The sequence below is a fragment of the Eschscholzia californica genome, unplaced genomic scaffold, assembly GCF_041429995.1.
Source record: "Eschscholzia californica isolate CP2 unplaced genomic scaffold, dmEscCali1.0.p SCAF_3, whole genome shotgun sequence".
In the NCBI taxonomy this organism is placed as follows: domain Eukaryota; kingdom Viridiplantae; phylum Streptophyta; class Magnoliopsida; order Ranunculales; family Papaveraceae; genus Eschscholzia; species Eschscholzia californica.
In genome coordinates this window covers 38,159,789-38,182,011 of record NW_028238420.1, presented here as the reverse complement: position 1 = coordinate 38,182,011, position 22,223 = coordinate 38,159,789, and the positions used below count along the sequence as shown (strand labels likewise).

At 38.4% G+C, this 22,223-nt stretch overlaps 1 protein-coding gene across 1 annotated transcript; it reads right to left on the bottom strand.

The window, feature by feature from the left end:
- Nucleotides 1-6,905: 6,905 nt before the first annotated feature.
- On the bottom strand, nt 6,906-18,441 carry LOC147550073 (uncharacterized). Its single transcript, XM_086668415.1, has 5 exons — nt 17,302-18,441; nt 15,109-16,602; nt 13,978-14,286; nt 9,753-9,814; nt 6,906-7,086 (listed from the first exon to the last, which is right to left on the bottom strand). The coding sequence occupies exons 1-5, from the start codon at nt 18,439-18,441 to the stop codon at nt 6,906-6,908; spliced, it is 3,186 nt and encodes a 1,061-aa protein (XP_086524541.1).
- Between the last annotated feature and the right edge of the window lie 3,782 nt (nt 18,442-22,223).

Genomic DNA, 22,223 nt, shown 5'->3' with positions numbered 1-22,223 from the left:
TGACCCGGTTCTAGTTATGAAAGGATTGATAGTCTACATCGCTTGCGAGTTTAGAGCTCATCATGAGAATGTAGTATAAGCGTAAACTCGAGCTTAATGTTTCAGGATCTTTTGGATAAACTCACTGATCTTTTGGATAAACTCACTAATCTTTTGTCAAAAATTAAACCATGTGGTAGTGTGGCTTGAGTTATTTTTTTTATTTTTTTTGTTTTTTTTTTAACAAAACATAACATCTATTGATAAATATCAAGGTTAGTTACATGGATGTTATGGTAAGAAGAGGAGCAGTTAGGAATACAAGTAGAGTAAGTACGTCTCTCTTTCCTAGTGCTACGGGCGACCGAATTCGCCATAAAGTTAAGCTTTCTATGTACATAAGAGAAAGTTATAGATTCAAAAGAGTGGAGAAGAGCCTTAATCTCCTTCAAAATATGTTTGGCAGTCCAGTGGATGGAGTTTTGTCGACCATTCAAAAAGTTATATATGTTAGCGGAATCTCCCTCCAAAATAAGCTTCCTGATTCTATGATTAATGGCCCATCGAACTCCATGCAGAGCTGCCAGTCCTTCACCCTCATCTACTGATCTGGAGGAAGTGAGGATTGAGTCTGTGGTGCATTGGGATCCTGTAAAATCAGAAACAACAATTGCCAAAGCTGCATTCAGAGACCTTTTATCATAAGATACATCATAGTTAATTTTGACAAATCCAAGGGCGCGGGGGGGGGGGGGGGGGGGGGGGGCAATCCAAGATGAACGGAAGGTTGTGCCACCACCTGAGGTGGGAGTGAGTGTTGAAACATGGACTTGAAGAAAACTTTTAATGCTGGTGATCAAAGTAGGAATGTGAATAGGACTTTCATTGAAGATGAGAGAACACCTATTTTTCCATAGTAACCAGAGAGCAGTAGCCAAAATTTCGATAGGAGATAGATTGCTTGAATGATCAACATTGTCTTCAACCAAGCTAAAATAATCATACCATTCAGACAAGTTTGTGCTTGAGAGGTGAGTGTGGTATGGCTGATAGAATTCCCCCAAGACATTCTTAGTAACAGGGCAGTTTTGGATGAAGTGTATAATTGTTTTTTTTTTTTTTTGTTGAACTAGCTTGTATAGATTAAATAACAACATTATTACAATATTTATTAACTAAAAAACAAGGAACTTTCCTCCACTCTTTACTCACGTTCTTTTTCCTTGCCCATTTAGCTAGTTTGTCTGCGCTGGAATTGAGTTCTCTTTTTGTGTACTTGAATTTCACCACTTCGAATTCTTTTCTGCTTTCTCGAATTTTCCGAACGTGGATTAAAGATTTTCAGTGTAACGTGTGATGTTTATTGTGAAGATGTTTGATGAGGTTGATGTTGTCGCTTTCTACGATAATATTCTTGAGTTGATTAGCTTGCGCCCATTCGAGGCCGAATAAAATCGCCATCGCCTCTCCTTCTTCACTGTTTCTGGCTCTAGTAGATTTTACCTTCGCTTTAATGTATTTCGATTCTGCATTGTGAACAATCAAGCTAATTCCCACATTAGAAGTTATATTAGTAAAAGATGCATCGACATTCACCTTAATAAAATTCTGGGGCGGGGGTTGCCATTTCTCACAGGAAGTTGGTTTGATTTTCTCTTGGTTTTTATTGATTTTAGGGAAGTTTTCGATCATTCTGATGATTTTATTTAGGTCATTGATTTCATATTGAAAACAATGGTCACACCTCACTTTCCATATTATCCATAAAATGGTCGAAAAGTGAATATTTTCTTTGGTGTAGCAGAGATTAGTATTATCTTCCCAAGAGAAGATCCAGTCAGTGATAGACGTAATGTTCACAATTATTATATTGAAGTTAAACCAGATGGTTTTAGCCAAAGCGCAGTGTAATAGAGCATGTTCAATAGATTCTATATTAGTGCAATTAAGATAATTGGTATTATTGTTGATGTATTTTCCGATTCTCTCCCTAACCGAGAGAGCTTTGGTACCGATTTTCCAGATGAACATTTTGATGTGTGGAACGGTCGGGAGAGACCAGATAAAATTCCAGTTCTGGCTGTTAGTGTTTTGGTTGCTATTATTATTGTTGAGGTGCTGGTACATGGAAGCAATAGTGAATTTACCCGATTTGATAAGTTTCCATTTGAGCTGGTCTTTACCTTCGATGTTCACCGGGATAGTTCTGATGAGGTTCTGCGTGTTAACATCAAAATTGGCTCTGAGAACTTCATTATTTCAATTGTTGTTCGAGATAAGTTGAGCTACTTTGGATAGATCGGATTGATTGGTATTCTGAATAGTTCCATTGATTTCGGGGATCCAATTGTCAGTCCAGATGTTAATGTCATTTCCCGATTGTACTTCCCATGTTGAAAGGTCTTCAATAATATTATAGTATTTTCTGATCGCCTTCCAATTCCAGGAGTGATGAACTTTAGTAGGGCCTGGGGTGTTGGAGTGCGGAAAATACTTGGCTTTTAGGAGTTTTACCCAAATTGCTTCAGGTTCAGTCTTGAGCCGCCATGCCATCTTAGAGAGAAGAGCAGTATTATCCAGATCTGACAGATGAAGCCCAAGACCTCCAACTTTCTTGGGAGTGCAGATATGAGACCAGGCTTTGGTACAGACTCCTTTCGACTTACCCCACCCGAAATTCCGTTTAACGACCTTGATGATTTTGCTTATTCCTTTAGGAATCACAAAGCACTGCATCTGGTATTGGGGTACGGCCGCCGTTATGGCTGAGATGACCACTGTGCGACCAGCTTGGGATAGGAACGCGTAGTTCCACTTGTTGAGCTTATTCTTGATGTGCTCTAGGATATCGTTGAAAACTTTGGTTTTTTACGCTCCAATAAACAGTTGGGCTCCCAGGTGTTTCTCTGAGGCAGAGGCATATTTAACTTTGAGAGTGCGCATGATCAGCCTCTTAAACTTGGGGTGCGAATTCTTTGAGTAGAAAATGTTAGATTTAGCATAATTAATCATTTGACCAGAGCTATCACAGAAGTCCTGAAGAATCTTTTTGAGGATGTGGATGTTGTCTATCGTGTTCTTACCAAAGATGATGCAATCGTCGAGGAAGAGGAGGTGGGAGATCTCAAAGTCTGCATGATAGGTAGGAAAACCCAAAAACCTATCATGACTACTATTCATTATTAACTGCCGACTGAGGCCTTCCATCGCTATAGTGAAGAGAAACGGGGAAAGCGGATCTCCTTGACGAATACCCCTAGAAGGATAAAAAGCTTTGCCTGGCCGACCATTTATAAGCACTGACATTGAAGAAGTGGAGATGCAAGTATAGATCGTCTTAATCCAATGCTCATCATAGTTCAGTTTTCTCATGATGTCTATTATAAATTTCCATTCAATTCTATCGAACGCTTTGGACATGTCTAACTTAAGACCAAAATAGCCGGCGGGACCTTTCATCTTCTTGAAAGAATGGATAATTTCCTGGCCCATAATGATGTTGTCAATTACCTGTTGACCGGGGACATAGGCTGTTTGAAGAGGAGAGATGATAGGGTTTAAGGTGTGTTTGAAGCGTTCAGCTAGCAGCTTGGTGATGATCTTGTAAGTGGTGTTCAGGAGACTGATAAGTCTATAGTCTGCCGGGGTTTGGGGGATAGGAGTTTTGGGAATAAGGCAGATATGAGTATGATTTATTTCAAGTGGAAGGTATGCTGTTTTGAAGAAGTTTTGAACCAGGTCATAAATATCCTCGTTGACAGTCTCCCAGTTAGATTGGTAGAAAAAAGGAGGGTAACCGTCTGGGCCCGGGGCAGCTTCTTTCTTGAGATTTTGAATAGCCCAATTGATTTCTTCCTTATCCGGAATAGCTAGCAGGTATCTATTCTGATTCTGCGTGATAGTGGGGTTGAAAAGGTTGGGAGTATTCTGATCTTCTCCGGGGTTAATCGTTGTGCTAATATCTAGGAGGTGAGAAGTGAAGGTATCTTGAATGTCTTTAATGTCTTCATGCCACTCTCCATTCTTATCTTTGATAGCATTGATCTTGTTGATCCTATTGCGTTGAATAGCCTGAGAGTGAAAGTATTTGGTGTTTTTGTCTCCTAAAGTGATAAAGTTGTTTCTTGATTTTTTCCTTCCATAAACTCTCTTGATAGTTGTGGAGCTCCTCAAGAGCAACAGTAAGCTTGTGATCTTCCTCCTTAGATTTACTATTTTGAAGGCTTTTTGTAATCTGGTTGATGTTATTATCTATGTTACCGGAGACCTGCTTGTTCCATTTAGAAAGCTGTTTGCTAAGCTTTTTAAGGTCTTGCTGAATGTTGTTGGGGTTCTGATATTGTTTGATGTGATCCCAATTGTTGGCGATGAAGTGAAAGCAGTCGGGGTGGGTCATCCAAGTCCTGATAAACTTGAAAGGTTTAGGGGTAGTTTGACTAGGATCTTTGTTGTCAAGCAGGATGGGCAAATGGTCTGATCCTACTGCTTCCAAGTGAGTTACTCCATAAGAGTGAAATTGGTGAAGCCATTGAAGGTTTGCCAAAGCCCTATCAAGCCTCTCTTGAATCAGATTCTCTCCAAGTTGTTTATTACTCCAAGTGTAGGGATTACCTTGATAGCCTAAATCTAATAAACCTAATTTATTGATAATCTCCAAGATTTTAGGAATATTAGAATTGGACCCTTTCGAGCCGCCACTCTTCTCCATGGGGTCAAGAATTGAATTGAGATCCCCAATCATCACCCACGGGTTTGATTGGTCTTGATTCAGTTGGCTGAGCATTTTCCAAGGCTTGAACTTGTTTTTGTGGTATGGGGATCCATAAAATCCAGTAATCGTGATGGGAGTAGGCCAGCTGTCATTATTCAATTCAGCTTGAATAATGTTGTTGTCCGAGTGCGTAATTTTGAGGTTGAGGTGGTGCTTCCAGTAAATAGCGAGGCCCCCTGCTTTGTTAATAGGGTCCACAAAGTAAGTAGAGTAGTTTTTGGAGATGGGAATGTGCTTATTCATATTGTAGGATTTGTTGTTTGTTTCCGAAAGGAATATTACATCCGGCCTATGTTTCATGATAATCTTTTGGGCATGTTTCTTAGTGAGGAAAGAAGAGACTCCCCTCACATTCCAACTAAGGATGGAAGGATTATCCTTGAAAGGTAGAGAGAAAACAAACTAAGGGCCTGAAGGTCAGGCAGAATGGGTCTAGGGTATAAGTCTAAAGGCAAAGGAACCAAAAACCAAAACACCGAAAACTAAGAGCAAATAGCTCGCATGCAAAAAGGATCGAACAACTAATTAAAAGCAAATGAAACTTCTAGCTTGGAAACTGAACCTAGAACAGAAATTAAACAGCTCAACAATAAGATCAGAGATTAAAACTAAAATAACTTAACATATAATACCCAAAAGATTAACAGTATTACCACATTCCCAACTAGACAAGATACATATCATAACCAAAAAAACATAATCTATGAACCAGAGCTATCAAAAGAGGACGAAGCTATATCTACACTATATTATACTAGAGAGAGATAGGCTCTGCACAGAATCAAAAGCTAGACAGAAACTAGCATGTAAAAGGACTGAGCTAAAAACCGAAAATAACCTAGAAACTATAATATTAAAAAGCAACTAAAACCAACTGCCGACCTAGTCAATAAAATTAGTCTGTTCAATTCGACCTTCCTCCTTTGCATCTGAGATATGACCTGGTGAGACCAACAACGAATCAGCAAATATATGTCTCCTTCTCTCCTCTTGACTATCAATGGATTCTGGTGGAGGAGTGTAAAGCCAACTAGTAGGAATAGAAGAGGAGAAACCCATTGAATCCGATGAACTCTTTGAAACCCATTGTAACTTCTGACCCCATCTGAAGTACCACCTACCCATTTTTCTTTCTGCTTTCTCTTAGCTGCCTATTTGACCTCACCTTCTTCTATTTTTACTTCGATAAGTGCCTGGTTTTCCTTCCTCTTACCTCTCTGTTGGAAGAGATCTTGTGGAGGGATGGGAGCCTTGGAAGGAGAGGGTGAATTGGCTACAGTTAAGGCCCAATTAGCAGCAGGAAAAGCTTGACTTGAACTGATATCCATTGGGGTATACATTGGATGAGGGTTTGGCCTAATGCATGGAGTGATAGGATGTTCAACTATACAACACACATGACATATAGCTTTAGGGAAACGAAGGTAACTGAAGTTGACTGGCTTCCCTCCATCTGTGAAGATGGAATTCAGAGTAGCAAGGAGGGGTTGTCTAACATCATACATGAACTGAATTCTTATGTATGGGTTAGTTACCATACTGAAGTTTTTAGGCTGAATCTGTAAGATGTACCCCATGCAAGAAAAAATGATCTCCAGATCATGTTGGTTTTGGATAGACGAGGGAAGCCCTGTTAAGCTGCACCATATTGGTTTCTGCATTAACTCAGGAAGTTCACCTTCAAGTGGGAAATCCATCTCCTGCATGACTACTAGGAGACCTCTGATGATCCATGGTCTCCCCTATTTCATTCATCACTATCAAGTTAGGAAGTCTCATGATGAAGTGGTTGTGACCTTGTTTTAGAGGTGTGATCTTACATTCTCTGAAGAACTTGGACTGCAGCGAGAGGTGCTTCTTGATAAACCCAATCCCATACTCATAGTGACACACTAACCTAGCAACAAAACCAGAAGAAATCTCTTGAAGTTCTCTATTCTCTGAGGGTTTTAGGTAAGTGATGGTAAGGTTACCATATTCTGAAAGGTTAAGCTGAAGAGCCATGTTGTCAGAGAGATGGTTAATATCAAAGTCTATATGAGAAGACGACATGAAGAGAAAAAGGGTTAGAAAAAGAAGGTGAGAGTTTATAAGCTTAGGTGAAGGTTTTGTTCTCTGCATAGGAAGAGAAACAGACACCTTAGGGTTATAACCTTTAATCGAGATCAACCTCCACTTTAATGAAAATAAATTCTCGAAGAGTCTGCAGATAATCATCAGGTTGAACCCTACACGTAAAGATCTGACCAAGACCATCTTTAAGTTGCCCACGCTTCTCTAGGTTCGCTGATCTAGAAGAACACTTGGAGGCTCGAGGGGGTTCAACCAATCCAGTGCTGCCAAAAGGTTGAACGATGTTGGTTCGTTTCATGCAAAATTTGAAGGGAATTGAACAGACTAATCCTACCAATTTATTTGTTACACATGTTACAAAGGCAGTAAATGAAAGTTAAAAAGGAAAAAGACAAACCTTGGTTGAGGGTTATTCTCTGATTTAATTGCTGATAGCTCGTAGTTGATTCCCAAGGCGAGAACGCTTCGTCTTCTTTCTTGACACTTGTTGAACTTGATGCTATGTATGGCTGCTAAGTGGCTGATGATCTTCGATGATGGCTAAGTGGCGGATTTTCTGAAGCTCTTCTAAGTTTCTATTGGTTATTCTGGATCTGAGTGAGGATCTTTGTAATGATTTCACTGATTAGCTAGATCTGCTTGTGAAGTAGTTGAAATTAGGGTTTCTTTAGGGGAAAAGGAGAGGGATGAGGAATCGCCTTGCTTACGTCATGCGGGTCCTTCTCTCTCCTCAAAAACCCTCCCGTTCTTATCAATGTTTTTAGTGTGGCATGAATTAGGGCAGCAAATACATTCCACCCACTCCATAAAACAACTACCACTCCCATGAAACACTTAATTTTAAATCTTCTTTAACCATCTTTAGCAAACAAGAGAAGATTTTAAGATATTTAATTATTATTCCAATAACTTCCATTTTAGTGCATGTTCAATCAAGGTCGATCCTGAATTTTTGGTGGCCCAAATAAATTTTTGTGGCCCTCTTAACAGATTAAAAAAAGGTCATGTTTATGTCATGTAACATAATTAATTCTAGATTTTCTTAGTCCATTTCTCAAGACTTGATTTATGATAAATATATTTTTATGAGTTGACAACCTATAAAATAAACTATTGAAATTTATTTTTAGAAATGAACAAAAAATTATTAATGTTGTGTTTTGTTAAGAAAACACAATAAACGAAAGATTTGACAATTTAAGTGCTTCTTGATTAGAGTGGACTCTCACTATCCTTTCTTTTTGGGTGCGTCTATAGGCGCCTCCCAAAACTACTGTAGGGGCCTCCCCTCTGTAGGCGCCTCCCTAACCGACTATAGGGGCCTCCCGAGCACCTCCCTCTTCTCCTCCTCTTCATCGTTTTTCTCTTCATCTCTCTCTACTTTCAATCTAAAAATTAATCCCAAGTCTGAAAATCAACCAACTAAAACTCATTCATCTTCAAAAAGATTTAACACAAAAGATTAAACACAAAACGATAATCCATTTTCTATCTCCTTTGGCTTCTTTCTCTCTCTACTTCCTCTCTCTCTATCTTAAACCATCTTAAACACAAAACTGATTACCCTAGATTGACCATCCAATTTCGAAAATTTGGTGAAAAAAACCCTAGATATATTGTCCAATTTCAAAAATTAAGCAAAAAAAGATCCATTAATCTATAAAAAAGATCAAACCAACAATAAGAAATAACCAAATCTCTATATTTGAAAGTGTAAAAAAAATGTGGATTTTGATTGATCTTAACCTAAACTGATTGGTGATGAATCAAAATGCTTTTTGATATTAGAAATAAGGTTTTGGAAGTTGACGACTGTCGGACTCCAGTCCGATTTGTTTCGGGCTGGGCCAGTCCGAGACAAAGTTGTGGGCCTCGGACTGGTCTGCCCGAATGGGGGGCGCCTATCGGTGTCGGGTGTTGACTGCTGGTCAAACAGCTATGGGAGGCCCCTATAGCAATTCGTGGAGGCACCTATAGAGGCGCCCTTTTTTTGCTTTATGTATGTTAATATCTGAACAAATAGAATATTTTTTTTGTTTTTAAACTAATATTTGTGATATAGCAATTCTAAAATTTTGATTCTTCTAGAGATACCTTAGTTTTAGTTTTACTAAAAATTGAAAATGCATGACATTCTTACATACAGAGGTGGAAACATAAATTCATGTTAGGGATATTAACTTAACAAGATGATATTGACGAAGATGCCACTATAATTAAACAACAACTTATAAATACATAATTACTTAACCACCTGCTATCTAAAAGATTCCGTCAAAAAAAAAAAAAACTACTATCTAAAAGACTTTTGTGAATATTATAGCTTTTAAATCATGCATCTTATCTATATATTGATTTCATAACTAAATACTTTACATTGATTTAAAAAATATACAAAAGAAAAGATTTAGTTCAAATTTTGTTATATTAACAATTGCATTAAATACTTCGAGAATAAAATTGTAGTTCTTGACTTATTTCCATCTTTCCAGTATATACGGAGATACAAATACATTTTATAAAGTTTATGTTTCGTTAATGATATTAGTTGTAGCTCATATGGTCAAGTCTATAAACTATTTAAGCATGAGATTGGATGTTCGACTCCTGTGAACGTCATGTTAATTCTTAAGAGTAAATTGTCTGGTGATGATGATAATAATAATTAAAAAAAACTTTTGAGGGGCTCGAACTCAGTACCTTTGCATCATGAAAAAGGCCCCTTACTAACAAGCTACAACAATACTTCATTTGTTATTCTCACTGAGTAGGCTAAGTTCTATTAAGCTGGCAAATGACAAAACAACAAATTCCTACCAAATGTGGGCCCCTTGGACCTGAGGCCCGAAGCGAGGCTTTGCTCGCTTTGGCTTCAGGGCCGGCCCTGTGTTCAATCACAAAAGAATCGCAAAAGAGGTAGCTTTATTACAGAGGTTGCTGAAGAACTTCTGAATCCAGAATGACCATGCTCCCTTCTATTGCCATGGGTCTCTGAATCAATCGTGATTATGTTAACTAAGTGCAATCGTTTAACGTCATGAGCATCTGTATCTGTCGCGATTATGCTCACTAAGTGCAATCTTGTTGTCATGGGCCTCTGAACTCAGAGTGGTTATGCTCACTAAGTGCAACAATTTTTAGATGACATCTGAATCAATAGCTATTATGTCATGTTTGTTCGTTGCTACTATTGTAAGCCACTTGATTATTTGCATAAGATCAAATCGGATCCAAGCTAAGAATTTACCTGGAACCGTACGTGATTTTCAAGGACCAAACAAAGTTCAAATAAGGAGTTAAAAAAATCATTGCGTTTGTCTCATCGAGCTCTTAAATTTAGACCTAAAGTTTGCCAAAACCAGATGAATGAGTTATTAATTGCTTAAGTTGGTATATAGTAGTTCAATTAAACTAAGTCCAAAAATTGACTTTGTTATCTGTTCCCCCCCGAATCTTCATCTATCTTTCTCACCATCGTTCTCGTTTTCTCTCTCTCTCTCACCGTGATCCTCGACTCCAATTTTTTTTTCTATAGTTCCTCAAATCTATTCCAGTCAGTCAATTCCAAAATCTGAGATAATTTTATGGTTTTCTTATCTAATGATTTTTTTTCTTATCATTCGATTTGCTTACTTTGTGAAGCAACCTGATTGAGATGGCAGACACAACATATAACTAGAGGGCATGTTTTATCCTGAACCTTTGGATCTCTAGTTCCCAAGCAAAACCCATGATACGAGGGCATGCTTTACCTTAAACCCTTCGGATGTCTGGTTCCTACTATATTACTTGAACACGATGAATCATGAATTCTTAAAGTTAATTTAAAATCTTGTGTGGGTAATAGAAATTACCTGGAGAAAATTGATATTTGAATATGAGATTAGTCAAATTAGATTTGGAAAAGAAAACTCAGTAACCCGATAGACAACAAGAAAAAGATAAAACGGAGTGCACAACTTTCTTAACAGTTTCCTGTTGTAGGTCGTTGTAAACCTTTATATTGTCAAATACCAATCACACTTAACCTCCTCATACTCTTCTGTCTTCAAAACTTCAACATCTTCAATATGTCGACCTACTCAAAATTTACCACCAAAACCTCTTAACCCTTAATTGTCCGTCATACCATCTTACACAACATTGAAGGAGATAAAAACCATCCCAAATCATCCATCGAGTCTTCCTTCGCGAGTAAAATGAAGCAAGAAACGAAAATCACAAGAAAAAATACAAATCAAATACTATATAACATCTTCTACTCTTGATAGTTTTTAATCTTGAACCTGTTAGACACCTAGTCTTGGATACTTTTATCTTTCTCTAAAGTCTACAACATACACTATACACGACTTATCGGCCACCTGAATTAACTGCTCTAATACCAACTGTGATGGCCCGTGGCCCAAAATAGACACAACCACACCCGACAATTCACAGACGAGACAAAAATCTGACAGAGTCTCCTCTGCAAATCGAACCAGTCGCACTAGTCATGCAAATCATACATTCACATACACAAAATAAACTACGAAGCGGAAGCTAAACAATCTCAACTCAGTTTCGGGTCAAAACTCAAAACACAAAAAGAACTACAAAAGCCTCTTAAACACCAATACAACTTATAAACAACTCTAAGTGTTAAGTATATACATATTCGAGTTTAGTTTCTGTAATAACTACATAACTTGGAAATAACGAAAAGTCAATAAGCAAAATCCAAAGAAAACGACGTAACGCCATTAGCCTCTTCACTGGAATACACACTCCGCCTTGAGACTACGATGAAGCACCTGCACGCTAACAACCGTTAGGGGGTCAGATAACTAACCAACACGAGTTATTCTAGTAGAAGACCAATTCAAAACCCATCACTTTTCAAAAGTTCATTTAATAAATTCCAAACATCATGATAAAACGATTTATCAAAACTGTATTTACTATTTATAAACTGTTTTCCTTAATCTAGCAAGCAATAGCAGTTATTAGCTGCCCACCCATGGTGTACTCCCAATTAAGAGACAGTTCCTCAGGAGAATCTATAGTACGTTAGATAGTATCGTCCATTTCGGCACTAGCTAATGCACTAGCATCTCCTCGAGAAAGAGACTTACCCTAGCCGGTAAGTCCCTCTTCCAGCAAGGGACTCACCAATCAGTGAAGAGTTTACCTAATGATATATATATCTTAAGTACCCACATACGTTTTTGATCACCGAGTTCGAATAAGAGGCCCGCCCCCCAATATCCATGAAAGGACCTGAACCTCATTCTCTTCGGTACCATGTCATGCTGCTAATTCGATATTTCAAAATTCCTTTACATGCATATATCAAACCCAGTATTCTCATTCATTTCATTATCTTATCAAACACGAAAAAGGAACAACCAAGAGTCATATCACACACAAAGAAGAGGGATTCCCAATCAATGTCACCTTCCAAGCGAACGGTCAGGGTGTATGACCCTGAGCCTCGAACTGGAGGCACGAACACTAATGGTGAGCGAGTGGAGTACTTCACACCCACGGGTCTCATGACTAGTGTCACACCACCTCACCGGTCTCACACGGAAACCCAAGTCAGTATGTCATCTTAACCTTTATGCCTCATGCTGTTATGTTGACATAATCCGCAGTCGGTTACATACAAGAAAATCCCAAGTAATTTCACAATCACAGTAAAAATAGTTCGAAGACATTTCTCGTATCACAGTAAAACCATTCAAACATATTTCAGTCCATCACGTAAAATCGAGTTTCATGCTACCTAAACTCTAGTTATAATGGTGCATAAAACTAAAAGACCTAGCACATTTCATTATTTATAAAACCATGATAGACAAAGGATTCAGAACCCCTACCTGGCAGTACTTCTACTCCGCCAAAACCGTAGCATGATCGTCAATAATAAGCTCCGATTTCCCCCTCTACCATTGAGTTCTTATATAAGAACCTTAGTACAACAAAAAGAATAGATAAAATAAAACAAAGAAAACAAAGAAAACTTAAAACATAAACTCACAGTCGCTAACTTCAGAAGACTTCAAATATAACTGATTTTCGATCAATCTCTAACTTTCATAGCCACATCCATTTTTCAGTCATACACCATTTGAAAGGTATTGATATCCTTAACATTTAGTTATTAAATGTCTTCGCCAAATTCAGATTGAATCATCTCCTAAATAGCAAGATACCTCAGATGTTTCTTAACAACGCACTGTGCACTATAGCAGTCACAACTCTTTCATCGTTATCCATTTTAACCCATTCTTAAATCGTTGGAAAGTTTATCTCATTTATAATGTTTTGTTCTCAGGTGGCTGCTCCTAATTCTAACTAAGTCCCTGGATTTGGCCGGATCGCAACATAACCTCTGAAATCAGAACTAGTTACAGATCTAAGCCTTATCTTGACTTGGCCCAAATGCAAAATAGTCCCTCTTCTAACTGTAGTCATTTATTTCTTCAACCGAAGACATGGAATGTTACACGACGATACTTTAGTGGCACACTTTGGTCTGACCCGAGGTAGTTAGGATTTTAACACATGGCCATTTGGAGATCCAATAGTCCAAATTGGGTCGCCAAGTCACACTTTAGTCAGGTGGTCTAAGGTAGTTAGGATTTAAGCCGATGCCCATCAGAGATCCTATGATCCAAATTTGGGTGCCAAGTCACAACATCTGTTCACTCCTATTTATACCACATGGTAAGGGCACAGATTACTCGATACGACGAATATATCTCTCTCTCTCTCTCTCATCTCTTCTTCTTTTGAGATTATTGTCCTTTTTTTTTGTTGATAATCCCATATCCAAAACATGAATAAACGTTTGTTGTAAAAACAGATCTAAAAGTTTGTATCTAGAAAGTAAATAAACGTTTGTTGCTAAAATGTATTTAAAAGTCTACGTCTAAAACGTAAGTATTAAATTGAAGGAGGAACAAGAGATATAATTATCAAAGGTAATTTCATTGATAGACTTGGGTACATATTTATAGAGATTACAATAGGGTTTGTAGAGAAATAATAAATAAGGAAATATTACAAAGAGGAAACAATTAAAATTACAATTGCTATATTATGTATTTCTTTCTATCTTGGGGAGATATCTTCAAGATATCTTCCTTTTCTTCAATATACTTCAATACCCCCCCGCAAGTTGGAGCAGGGGAAGGAATCTGAATCAAGCCCAACTTGGAGAGTAACCGATGAAATGGATCTGAACCAAGTGGTTTCGTAAAGATGTCAGCTATCTGATCGGCAGAGCGAAGGTGAGTCGTTTTAATAAGACCAGATTCAATTTTCTCCCGAACGAAATGGCAATCGATCTCGATATGCTTTGTACGTTCGTGAAAGACAGGATTGGCGGCAATGTGCATAGCCGCCATATTGTCACAGAAGACCTGAAAGGGTTCTGGAATTGAGACACGAAGGTCTTGAAACAAATATTTCAGCCACTGCAGTTCCGCAGTGAGTGTAGCTAGAGCCCGATATTCTGCCTCAGCCGAGGATCGGGAAACAGTCGGTTGTTTCTTGGACTTCCAAGACAACGGACTTGAACCAAGCATAGTGAAGTAGCCGGTGGTCGAGCGACGGGTGATGGGACAACTAGCCCAATCAGAGTCGGTAAAACCAGAAATAGTTAGAGTGCTGGACGAAGAGAGAAGGATGCCATGATTCATGGTGCCTTTCAAATAACGAACAACTCGAGTAGCCGCATCCATATGATTGGAGTGGGGATTTTGCATGAATTGACTAAGGTAATTCACAGAAAATGAAATGTCAGGACGAGTCACCGTGACATATAAAAGTCGACCAATAAGACGCCGAAACGAAGTTGGATCGTCTAATGGCGTACCATCAGTAGGTAATAACTTTAAGTGTTGTTCCATAGGAAAAAGACTTGGTTTAGCTCCGAGGAGACCCGAGTCGCGAAGAATGTCCAACGTGTATTTGCGTTGACAAAGGAAAATGCCTTTTGGGGAACGAGATACTTCGATTCCAAGAAAGTATTGAAGTCGTCCAAGGTTTTTAAGAGAAAAACGTTTCTCGAGACGTAATTGAAGAGATGAAATTTCCGAGGCATTATTGCCGGTGATAATGATGTCATCTACGTAAACTAAGACGTAAATGGCAGTCGGACCATCAAAAAAACAAAACAGTGAATGATCAGAAGATGACTGTTTAAAACCTTCAGCTTGTAAGCCGGTAGAAAATTTGGCAAACCACTGTCGAGAAGCTTGTTTTAATCCGTAAAGGGATTTGTGCAAGCGACATACTTTGTGGTCACCAGTCCTGGAAAACCCAGGTGGAATAGTCATGTAGACTTCTTCATCCAAGTCACCTTGGAGAAAAGCATTATTCACATCCAACTGATGGAGGGGCCAATCTTTAATGGCAGCAACGGAAAGAAGTGCACGAACAGTGACCAATTTGGCGACTGGGGCGAAAGTATCATGATAATCGATGCCTTCTACTTGGGTATAACCCTTGGCAACGAGTCGCGCTTTATGACGTTCAATTGATCCGTCAGAGCGGTATTTGATTTTGTACACCCATTTACAACCAATTGGTTTCTTTCCAGGGGGTAAGGGAGTTAATGACCAAGTTTGATTTTGTTCAAGAGCTTGAATTTCCTTATCCATTGCAGCACGCCATTCTGGAAAAGCCTTGGCGGCGGAATAGGATGTGGGTTCTTCCGTATTGACAACGGAAGTAAGAAATGCTCGATGGGAAGGGGTGAATTTTTCAAAACTGACATAGTCAGTTAAGGGATATTTGGTGGAAGTCGTAGGTGCAGTAGTACAAGAACAAAGATAGTCAGCCAGATGGGCAGGACGTCTCGTTGTACGGACTGGTCTAGAAGAAGGTAAAGGTTCTTCGGGAGAAGTAGCTGAAACCGGGGTGGTGTCAGAATTCGAAGGTGAAGGTTCTTTCGAAGGAGAAGCACCTTGCAGAGGGGAAATACCTTGCGAGGGAATAACAGAGTCAGAAGGAAGCTCGGGAGATTCCTCCGAGGAAGAAGCAGCGGAAGATGAGGAGTCTAACACAATAGGTGGGATGGGGGTCGCGTCAGTGGAAGAGTGTAAATGGTCGTCGACCAAAGACGGGAGAGTATACAAATCCGGATGAGGCGAGTGGGTATCGTCGATGGGACTGAAGTAATAGGCGTCCGATGAAAGCGGAGTGAAGGAGGTAGGTTCAGAGAATGTCGATTGACGTTCAGCGAAAGGGAACTTATCCTCAAAAAAACGCACGTTCCGGGAATCATAGAGATTGTGTGTCTCTAAATCGTAAATGGTGTATCCTTTCTTCCCAGGCGGATAACCAACAAATATTCCAGGTTTAGCTCGATGATCGAACTTATTTTGGATGTTGGTATTGGTTGCAAAACATAAACAACCGAAAACTCGGAGAGCTAAGTAGTCCGGTGGAGAATCATATAACATTTCATAAGGAGATTTGTATGAAAGTATTGGAGTCGGCATTCTATTGATTAAATAGGTTGCCGTTTTTAAACATTCCCCCCAAAATTTTAAAGGGAGATGTGCTTGAAAACGCAAAGCGCGAGCAACATCGAGTAAATGACGATGTTTACGTTCGACGACACCATTTTGTTCGGGTGTGGAGACGCAACTGCGTTGATGGAGAATTCCATGAGAATGGAACCAAGTTTGGAGATCATTGGATAAGAACTCGGCTCCATTATCAGAACGAAATGTTTCAATCGGGTTTGAAAATGTATTTTCAGGACTCGAGGATATAGATTTAATCTTCTTATGATATTGCTTAGAAACAAACTGAAAAAAGAAGTTTAAATGTGTTTTAGTCTCAGACTTAGTTTGCATAAGGAATGTCCAAGTAAATCTGGAGAAGTCATCAACAAGTGTGAGGAAATAACGCTTGTTGGTTAAAGATGGAACCGGAAAGGGTCCCCAAATATCAGCATGAATAAGTTGAAAAGCAAAAGTACTAAAACTACTACTTTTATTAAAAACCAACTTAGATTGTTTTGCCATAGGGCATACAACGCATTCATGCGACTTATTAAAGGAAATAAACGGGAAACGTTCTGATAAAGTACGTAAACGGCCTAAATTAGGATGTCCAAGTCGACGGTGCCAGACGTCGATTGACTTATTCAAAGCAAGTGCAGTAAAATTCCTACGGAGAATGTAGAGTCCATCAATAGCATCAGCCCGACCAATCTCCTGATGATTTGAGATCGTCCGAAAAAGGCAATGAGTTGAATCAAAATAAATACCAGATTTCAAAGATTTACAAGTCTGATTTACAGACATCAAATTAAATTTGAAATTAGGAATGTAATAAACTTGGTCAATAGAGAGAGAGTCGGAAAAGACGACTCTGCCAATGTATTTGACTAAGTAAGTCGCTCCATCAGGAATTTGAACATAACAAGATGGTGGTGCTAAAGCATAAGAGCTAAAAGCATCTAGAGAGAAGCAAACATGGTTTGAAGCACCACTATCAACAATCCAAACAGAAGGGTGAGATAGGGAAGTACCTGACATCATAGCAGAACTGGAAGGAGTTTGTGCATTGATAACTGCCATAATGCGGTCATAGTCTTCTCTGGTAAGAGTTGGAGCTGCAGAAGAGCTGGAACCCTGAGAAGTGCTACGGGCACCACCTGGACGAGGGGGGCGACCATGTAGGAGATAACATCGATCAACAGAATGACCGAGACGTTTGCAATGAGTGCACATTACATCTCTGTTACAAGTGTCAGCAATGTGTCCATGAAGGTTGCACTTAGTACAATAAGGACGAACTCGCTTATTTTTCGGGCGAGGTAAATCACTTTCTTTCAACTTGTTAGCAGCCGTGATCTTAGCGTTGAAAGCGTGAAAGTCAAAAGGAGCATTGATCTTATTTTTCTGCTCTTCTTGAATGACCAAATTATATACCTTGGCCAGAGAAGGTAGTGGTTCCATGAGAAGTATGTTATTGCAAGTCGCAGAATAACGTTCATGAAGACCCATGAGAAATTCAATCGTACGCGAGGTAAGATGATATTCAATAGTTGTTTTGCCAACAGGGCAAGCACATGAAGTGGGTGGGATGATAGCATCCAATTCGTCCCAATAAGACTTCAACTGAGAATAATAAGCTGAAATAGTCTGGTGCTCCTGAGTAAGGGCAGAAATCTTTTTCTTCAGCTGATAAATGTAGGTAGCGTTAGACGTAGCAAAACGCTCCTTCAAATTCTTCCAAAGATCAAAAGCAGAAGCCGAACGTCTCGTGCTACGTCGGATTTCCTCGCTGACAGAATTGGATATCCAAGCAGCCACCATGGTGTCACAACGGGTCCATGCATGAAGTTGCGCAGGATCCGTCGGTTTAGGGAGCGACCCATCGATAAAACCTTGCTTATTTTTAATGATAAGAGCATCGTGCATACTGTGAGCCCATTCAGCATAGTCTGGACCGGTAAGAACGGGATTAACACCAACAGAAGTGGCATTATCCGAAGGATGCACATAATAAGCCTCACATATTTGAAGAGGAGGAGTAGTGTCTGTCATCGGTGGAGTGTCATCTGAATTCGAGTTCAGATCACTGATGTTGGCAGATTGTCCAGAAGTCATTGTTCTGTAAAGAATAGAAGAAAATAATCTATTTTAAAATCAACGTCACAATAATATGTAAGGGACGGTTCAGAATTTGCACAACTAACAGAAGTGGCGGAAAGAAAAAAGGAAGTAGGTGCTGTCTCAAATAGTCCAAACAGAAGTGTTAGGAAATAAAAGGGACAGCCCAGAATGTCACAACTTAACAGAAGTGTTGGGAAGTTAATATGACAGTAGATGCTGTCACAAATAAGCCAAACAGTTTATGGACTGTGGGGAAAAAAAAACGTCACAAACGTGAGGTGTCACAAAAAGAAAGTCAAAAGTCTGGGTCAGTCAAAGTCAAAGCTGGGTCGGTCAAGGTCGGCTGACTGTAGTCAAGTCAACAGAAGTAAAGTCACGGGTCAAAGCAACAGGGTTGAGTCAAATTGGTTTGACTCAGTTGCGTCAGTTATCGCCGGCCAAATTAGGGTTCCGATGAAATCTCGCCGGCCAAAATTAGGGTTCCGATCAAGGAACAGGGAGGTTGATTTCCGGCCAAAAATTTAGGGTTCCGAGTAAAAAAACAGGGGCTTTTGTGAGGTGATCGAAGGGACAGGTTTTCGCAAAGAGAGATGGCTGGAAACCGAGATGGTGGGTTGTAATTTTTTAAAAAAATCCGATCGAGAAAAACTAGGGTTTCCGATCAAGTTTTAATGGTGTAGAGAGAGAAACGTCGGGGGAAATAATATCTCGGTTTAGATGAGGGAAAACCCTTCGCGGTCAGACGTCGGAGACTTTGCTTTCCTTCGTCTGTAACCTAATTCCGGCGGAAAAACAAAAAAACCCTAGAAGTAGTCACCGGAGAAGATGAAGTTGGTGTCGGGAACCAAAAGTGATTTTTTGGTTCCGATCGGGAACAGAGTTTGTTGTGTTCCGGGTTTAGTTTATACACTGGTATTGGAAAATACCAGGTTAAGTCTATTCTGGTATACAAGTATACCAGGTTTTCTCTATTCCGGAGTAAAGATGTACCGGATTAGGTCTGTTCTGTTTTTAGATAAACCAGAACGGAAAAATTCTAATCTGAATCGGAACAGGATTAATTTTAACCTAATTCTGGAACAGAACTATTCATAACCTAAAAATAGGTTAAAAAAATCGAAAAAAATTCGAAAAAATTTGAAAAAATTCAGAAAAATTGTGTTAGTAACTGACCTTTGAAGATGGAGTTGGGATGCTCAAAGTATAACGATAATAAGAATCCGTAGAGCTCCTTAGAATGAATAAAATCCGAATAAACGAAATAATTATTATCGAGTAGAAATCCCAGAAATATCAACTTTGCTCTAATACCATATTAAATTGAAGGAGGAACAAGAGATATAATTATCAAAGGTAATTTCATTGATAGACTTGGGTACATATTTATAGAGATTACAATAGGGTTTGTAGAGAAATAATAAATAAGGAAATATTACAAAGAGGAAACAATTAAAATTACAATTGCTATATTATGTATTTCTTTCTATCTTGGGGAGATATCTTCAAGATATCTAAATTAAAATAATAAATTACTATTGTTAAAACAGAATTAAAAGTCTGCATTTTAACAAATTCTTATTCGTCAATTTCTAAAGGGAATCTTTCAAAAGAATTTTTGTCATTTATCATACAGTTTTTATAGTCTTAGTTAAGGAATGAAAAGTCAACATAGTTCGGTCAAAACATCAAGAAATTTCGACGTTTTTCATAAACTTTTCGACATGATGAAATAACATACCTTGAAGCTTAACTTTCTACAGTTTTTCTTCTCAATTTGAGGGCGATTACTTCAAACTTTCTTTTGAATCCTTTAAAATTTCTTCTCTAATTCATTAATATCATCTTTCCCATTAAATCACTCCCAAAAATCATGAAACTTAAAGTGGTTTTGGTTCGATTTCAAAATCTAGAGAAGGAAAATAAAAAAACTCTAAAGTTTGTCGAGGAAGACGAGGGAGATAATTATTGAAAAAGAAATCCTAATACTTTATCTGGGAAATTATATATGCACCCTCCACAACTGTTACAAGCGCCCTGCAACTGTTAAAGTCACCCCATGTTACTGTTAAAGGCACACCTGATTTTGGGAAGTTTTAATTTGTAATTTACCTCTTGTTATAACTGTCATATGGAGAAGCCATTCACTTTCATCCCTAAACTAACTGTGAGATTGCATATTAACCCTTAAATTAACGGATTATGTTATAATTTTGTTAATATTAATTATGTTTGCGCCTTCTGTCAACTATTTATAACTACTCACAGTAACAATGTTATTTTTGAGTATAATATATAATTGCAACATATTTAAATCATTTATGTGGTTTTCTAGAATTTCCACACTGACCGAAATATTTCCACAAAACGTGTCTACTTTTCGACCGACCGAAGTCGATATTTCATTCCTTGCCTAAAACCATGTCATTCTTTGCCAAATAGTGCACCCAGGAATAATATTTGAACCTGTTAGGTTAAAGAATAACCATGATTAAGCTACCCTAGCTACTTGGGGATCCGGCTCAGCCGTTGCTTACCCATCTTTCACTCTTTTCTCGAGTCTTTTTAGCTTGTTTATTTAAGTTTCTAAAAGCATATTAATGTTGGAGATTAATAAGATATACCAACTATAACATAAACAATCTAAGACAATATACTCAAATTAATTAACCTTCAATCACAAATCTTCATTTAACATAAAAACTAACATTGTTGTTGTTCTTTTCATTAACAACGACATAGACATTAAAAAACATTAGATAATAGCTATAGATACATACCAATTGATTACTTCAAGTTTTTTCACAAAATGATCTTCTTCAAAGAAAGCCCTAGTTCTTTCTCTCTCTAGAATATTCTAGATCTACAAAAACCTTCATATATCTCTTTCTTTTCTTTTTACTAACTCTTGGATTATTTTCTTCTTATTTTTACTACTTCTATTTGATACAACTAATTTACTCAAGCCCAAACTACCACATACTTTATATAGGCTCAAACCCAAATTTGGTATAAAGCCCATTTTCAACATCCCCCCTCAAACAAAATTTCCATAGCTTCTCATACCTAACATCCACTTCAATCTTTCAAAGACATCATGCTTCAAAGGTTTTGTAAATGTGTCCTCCATTTGATCTTGAGACTTGCAATACATCACCATAATATCACATTCTTTAACATGTTCATGAATAAAAATCATAGTGTGTATCGATGTGCTTGCTTCTTTCATGACAAACGGGATTTTTGGCTAAAACAATAGCCGAGTTTTTTGCAAGAAACATTTCGGTTGGACCAACTTGATAGCATTGAACATGCTTCAACATATTTCTTAACCAAATGACATGACAAACCATAGAGCGAGCAGCTACATATTCCGCTTCACAAGTAGATAATGTCACAATAGGTTGTTTCTTAGAAGACTAAGTAAATGCCGTATAGCCCATGAAAAATACAAACCCCGATGTACTCTTTCTTTCAACTAAGTCTTTACCCCAATCACTATAGGAATAACCAATAAGCTTAAAATCTTGTGCACAAGAGAAAAATAAACCATCATTAAGCCGTACCTTTAATATATCGAAGGAGCCTCGTTGCAACATTAAGATGAGATTCATCCGGGGTCTCCATGTACCTACTCACTAGCCCAACTCCATAAAGAATGTATGGTCTTGTACATGTAATATAACGTAGATTTCCAATCAAACTTTTGAAATATGTATGCTTTCTTACTGTCCATGTACCACCCAAACCTTCAAGTGGGAGAATCGGACGAGTTGGAA

Coding starts and splice junctions, on each gene's coding strand:
- LOC147550073 (XM_086668415.1), bottom strand. CDS start 18,441: ATGACTTCTGGACAATCTGCCAACATCAGTGATCTGAACTCGAATTCA. Junction 14,287..15,108: donor CCAGGACTGGTGACCACAAA/GTATGTCGCTTG, acceptor GCGGAACTGCAG/TGGCTGAAATATTTGTTTCA. Junction 7,087..9,752: donor GAAGTTCTTCAGCAACCTCT/GTAATAAAGCTA, acceptor ACCTTTTGGCAG/CACTGGATTGGTTGAACCCC.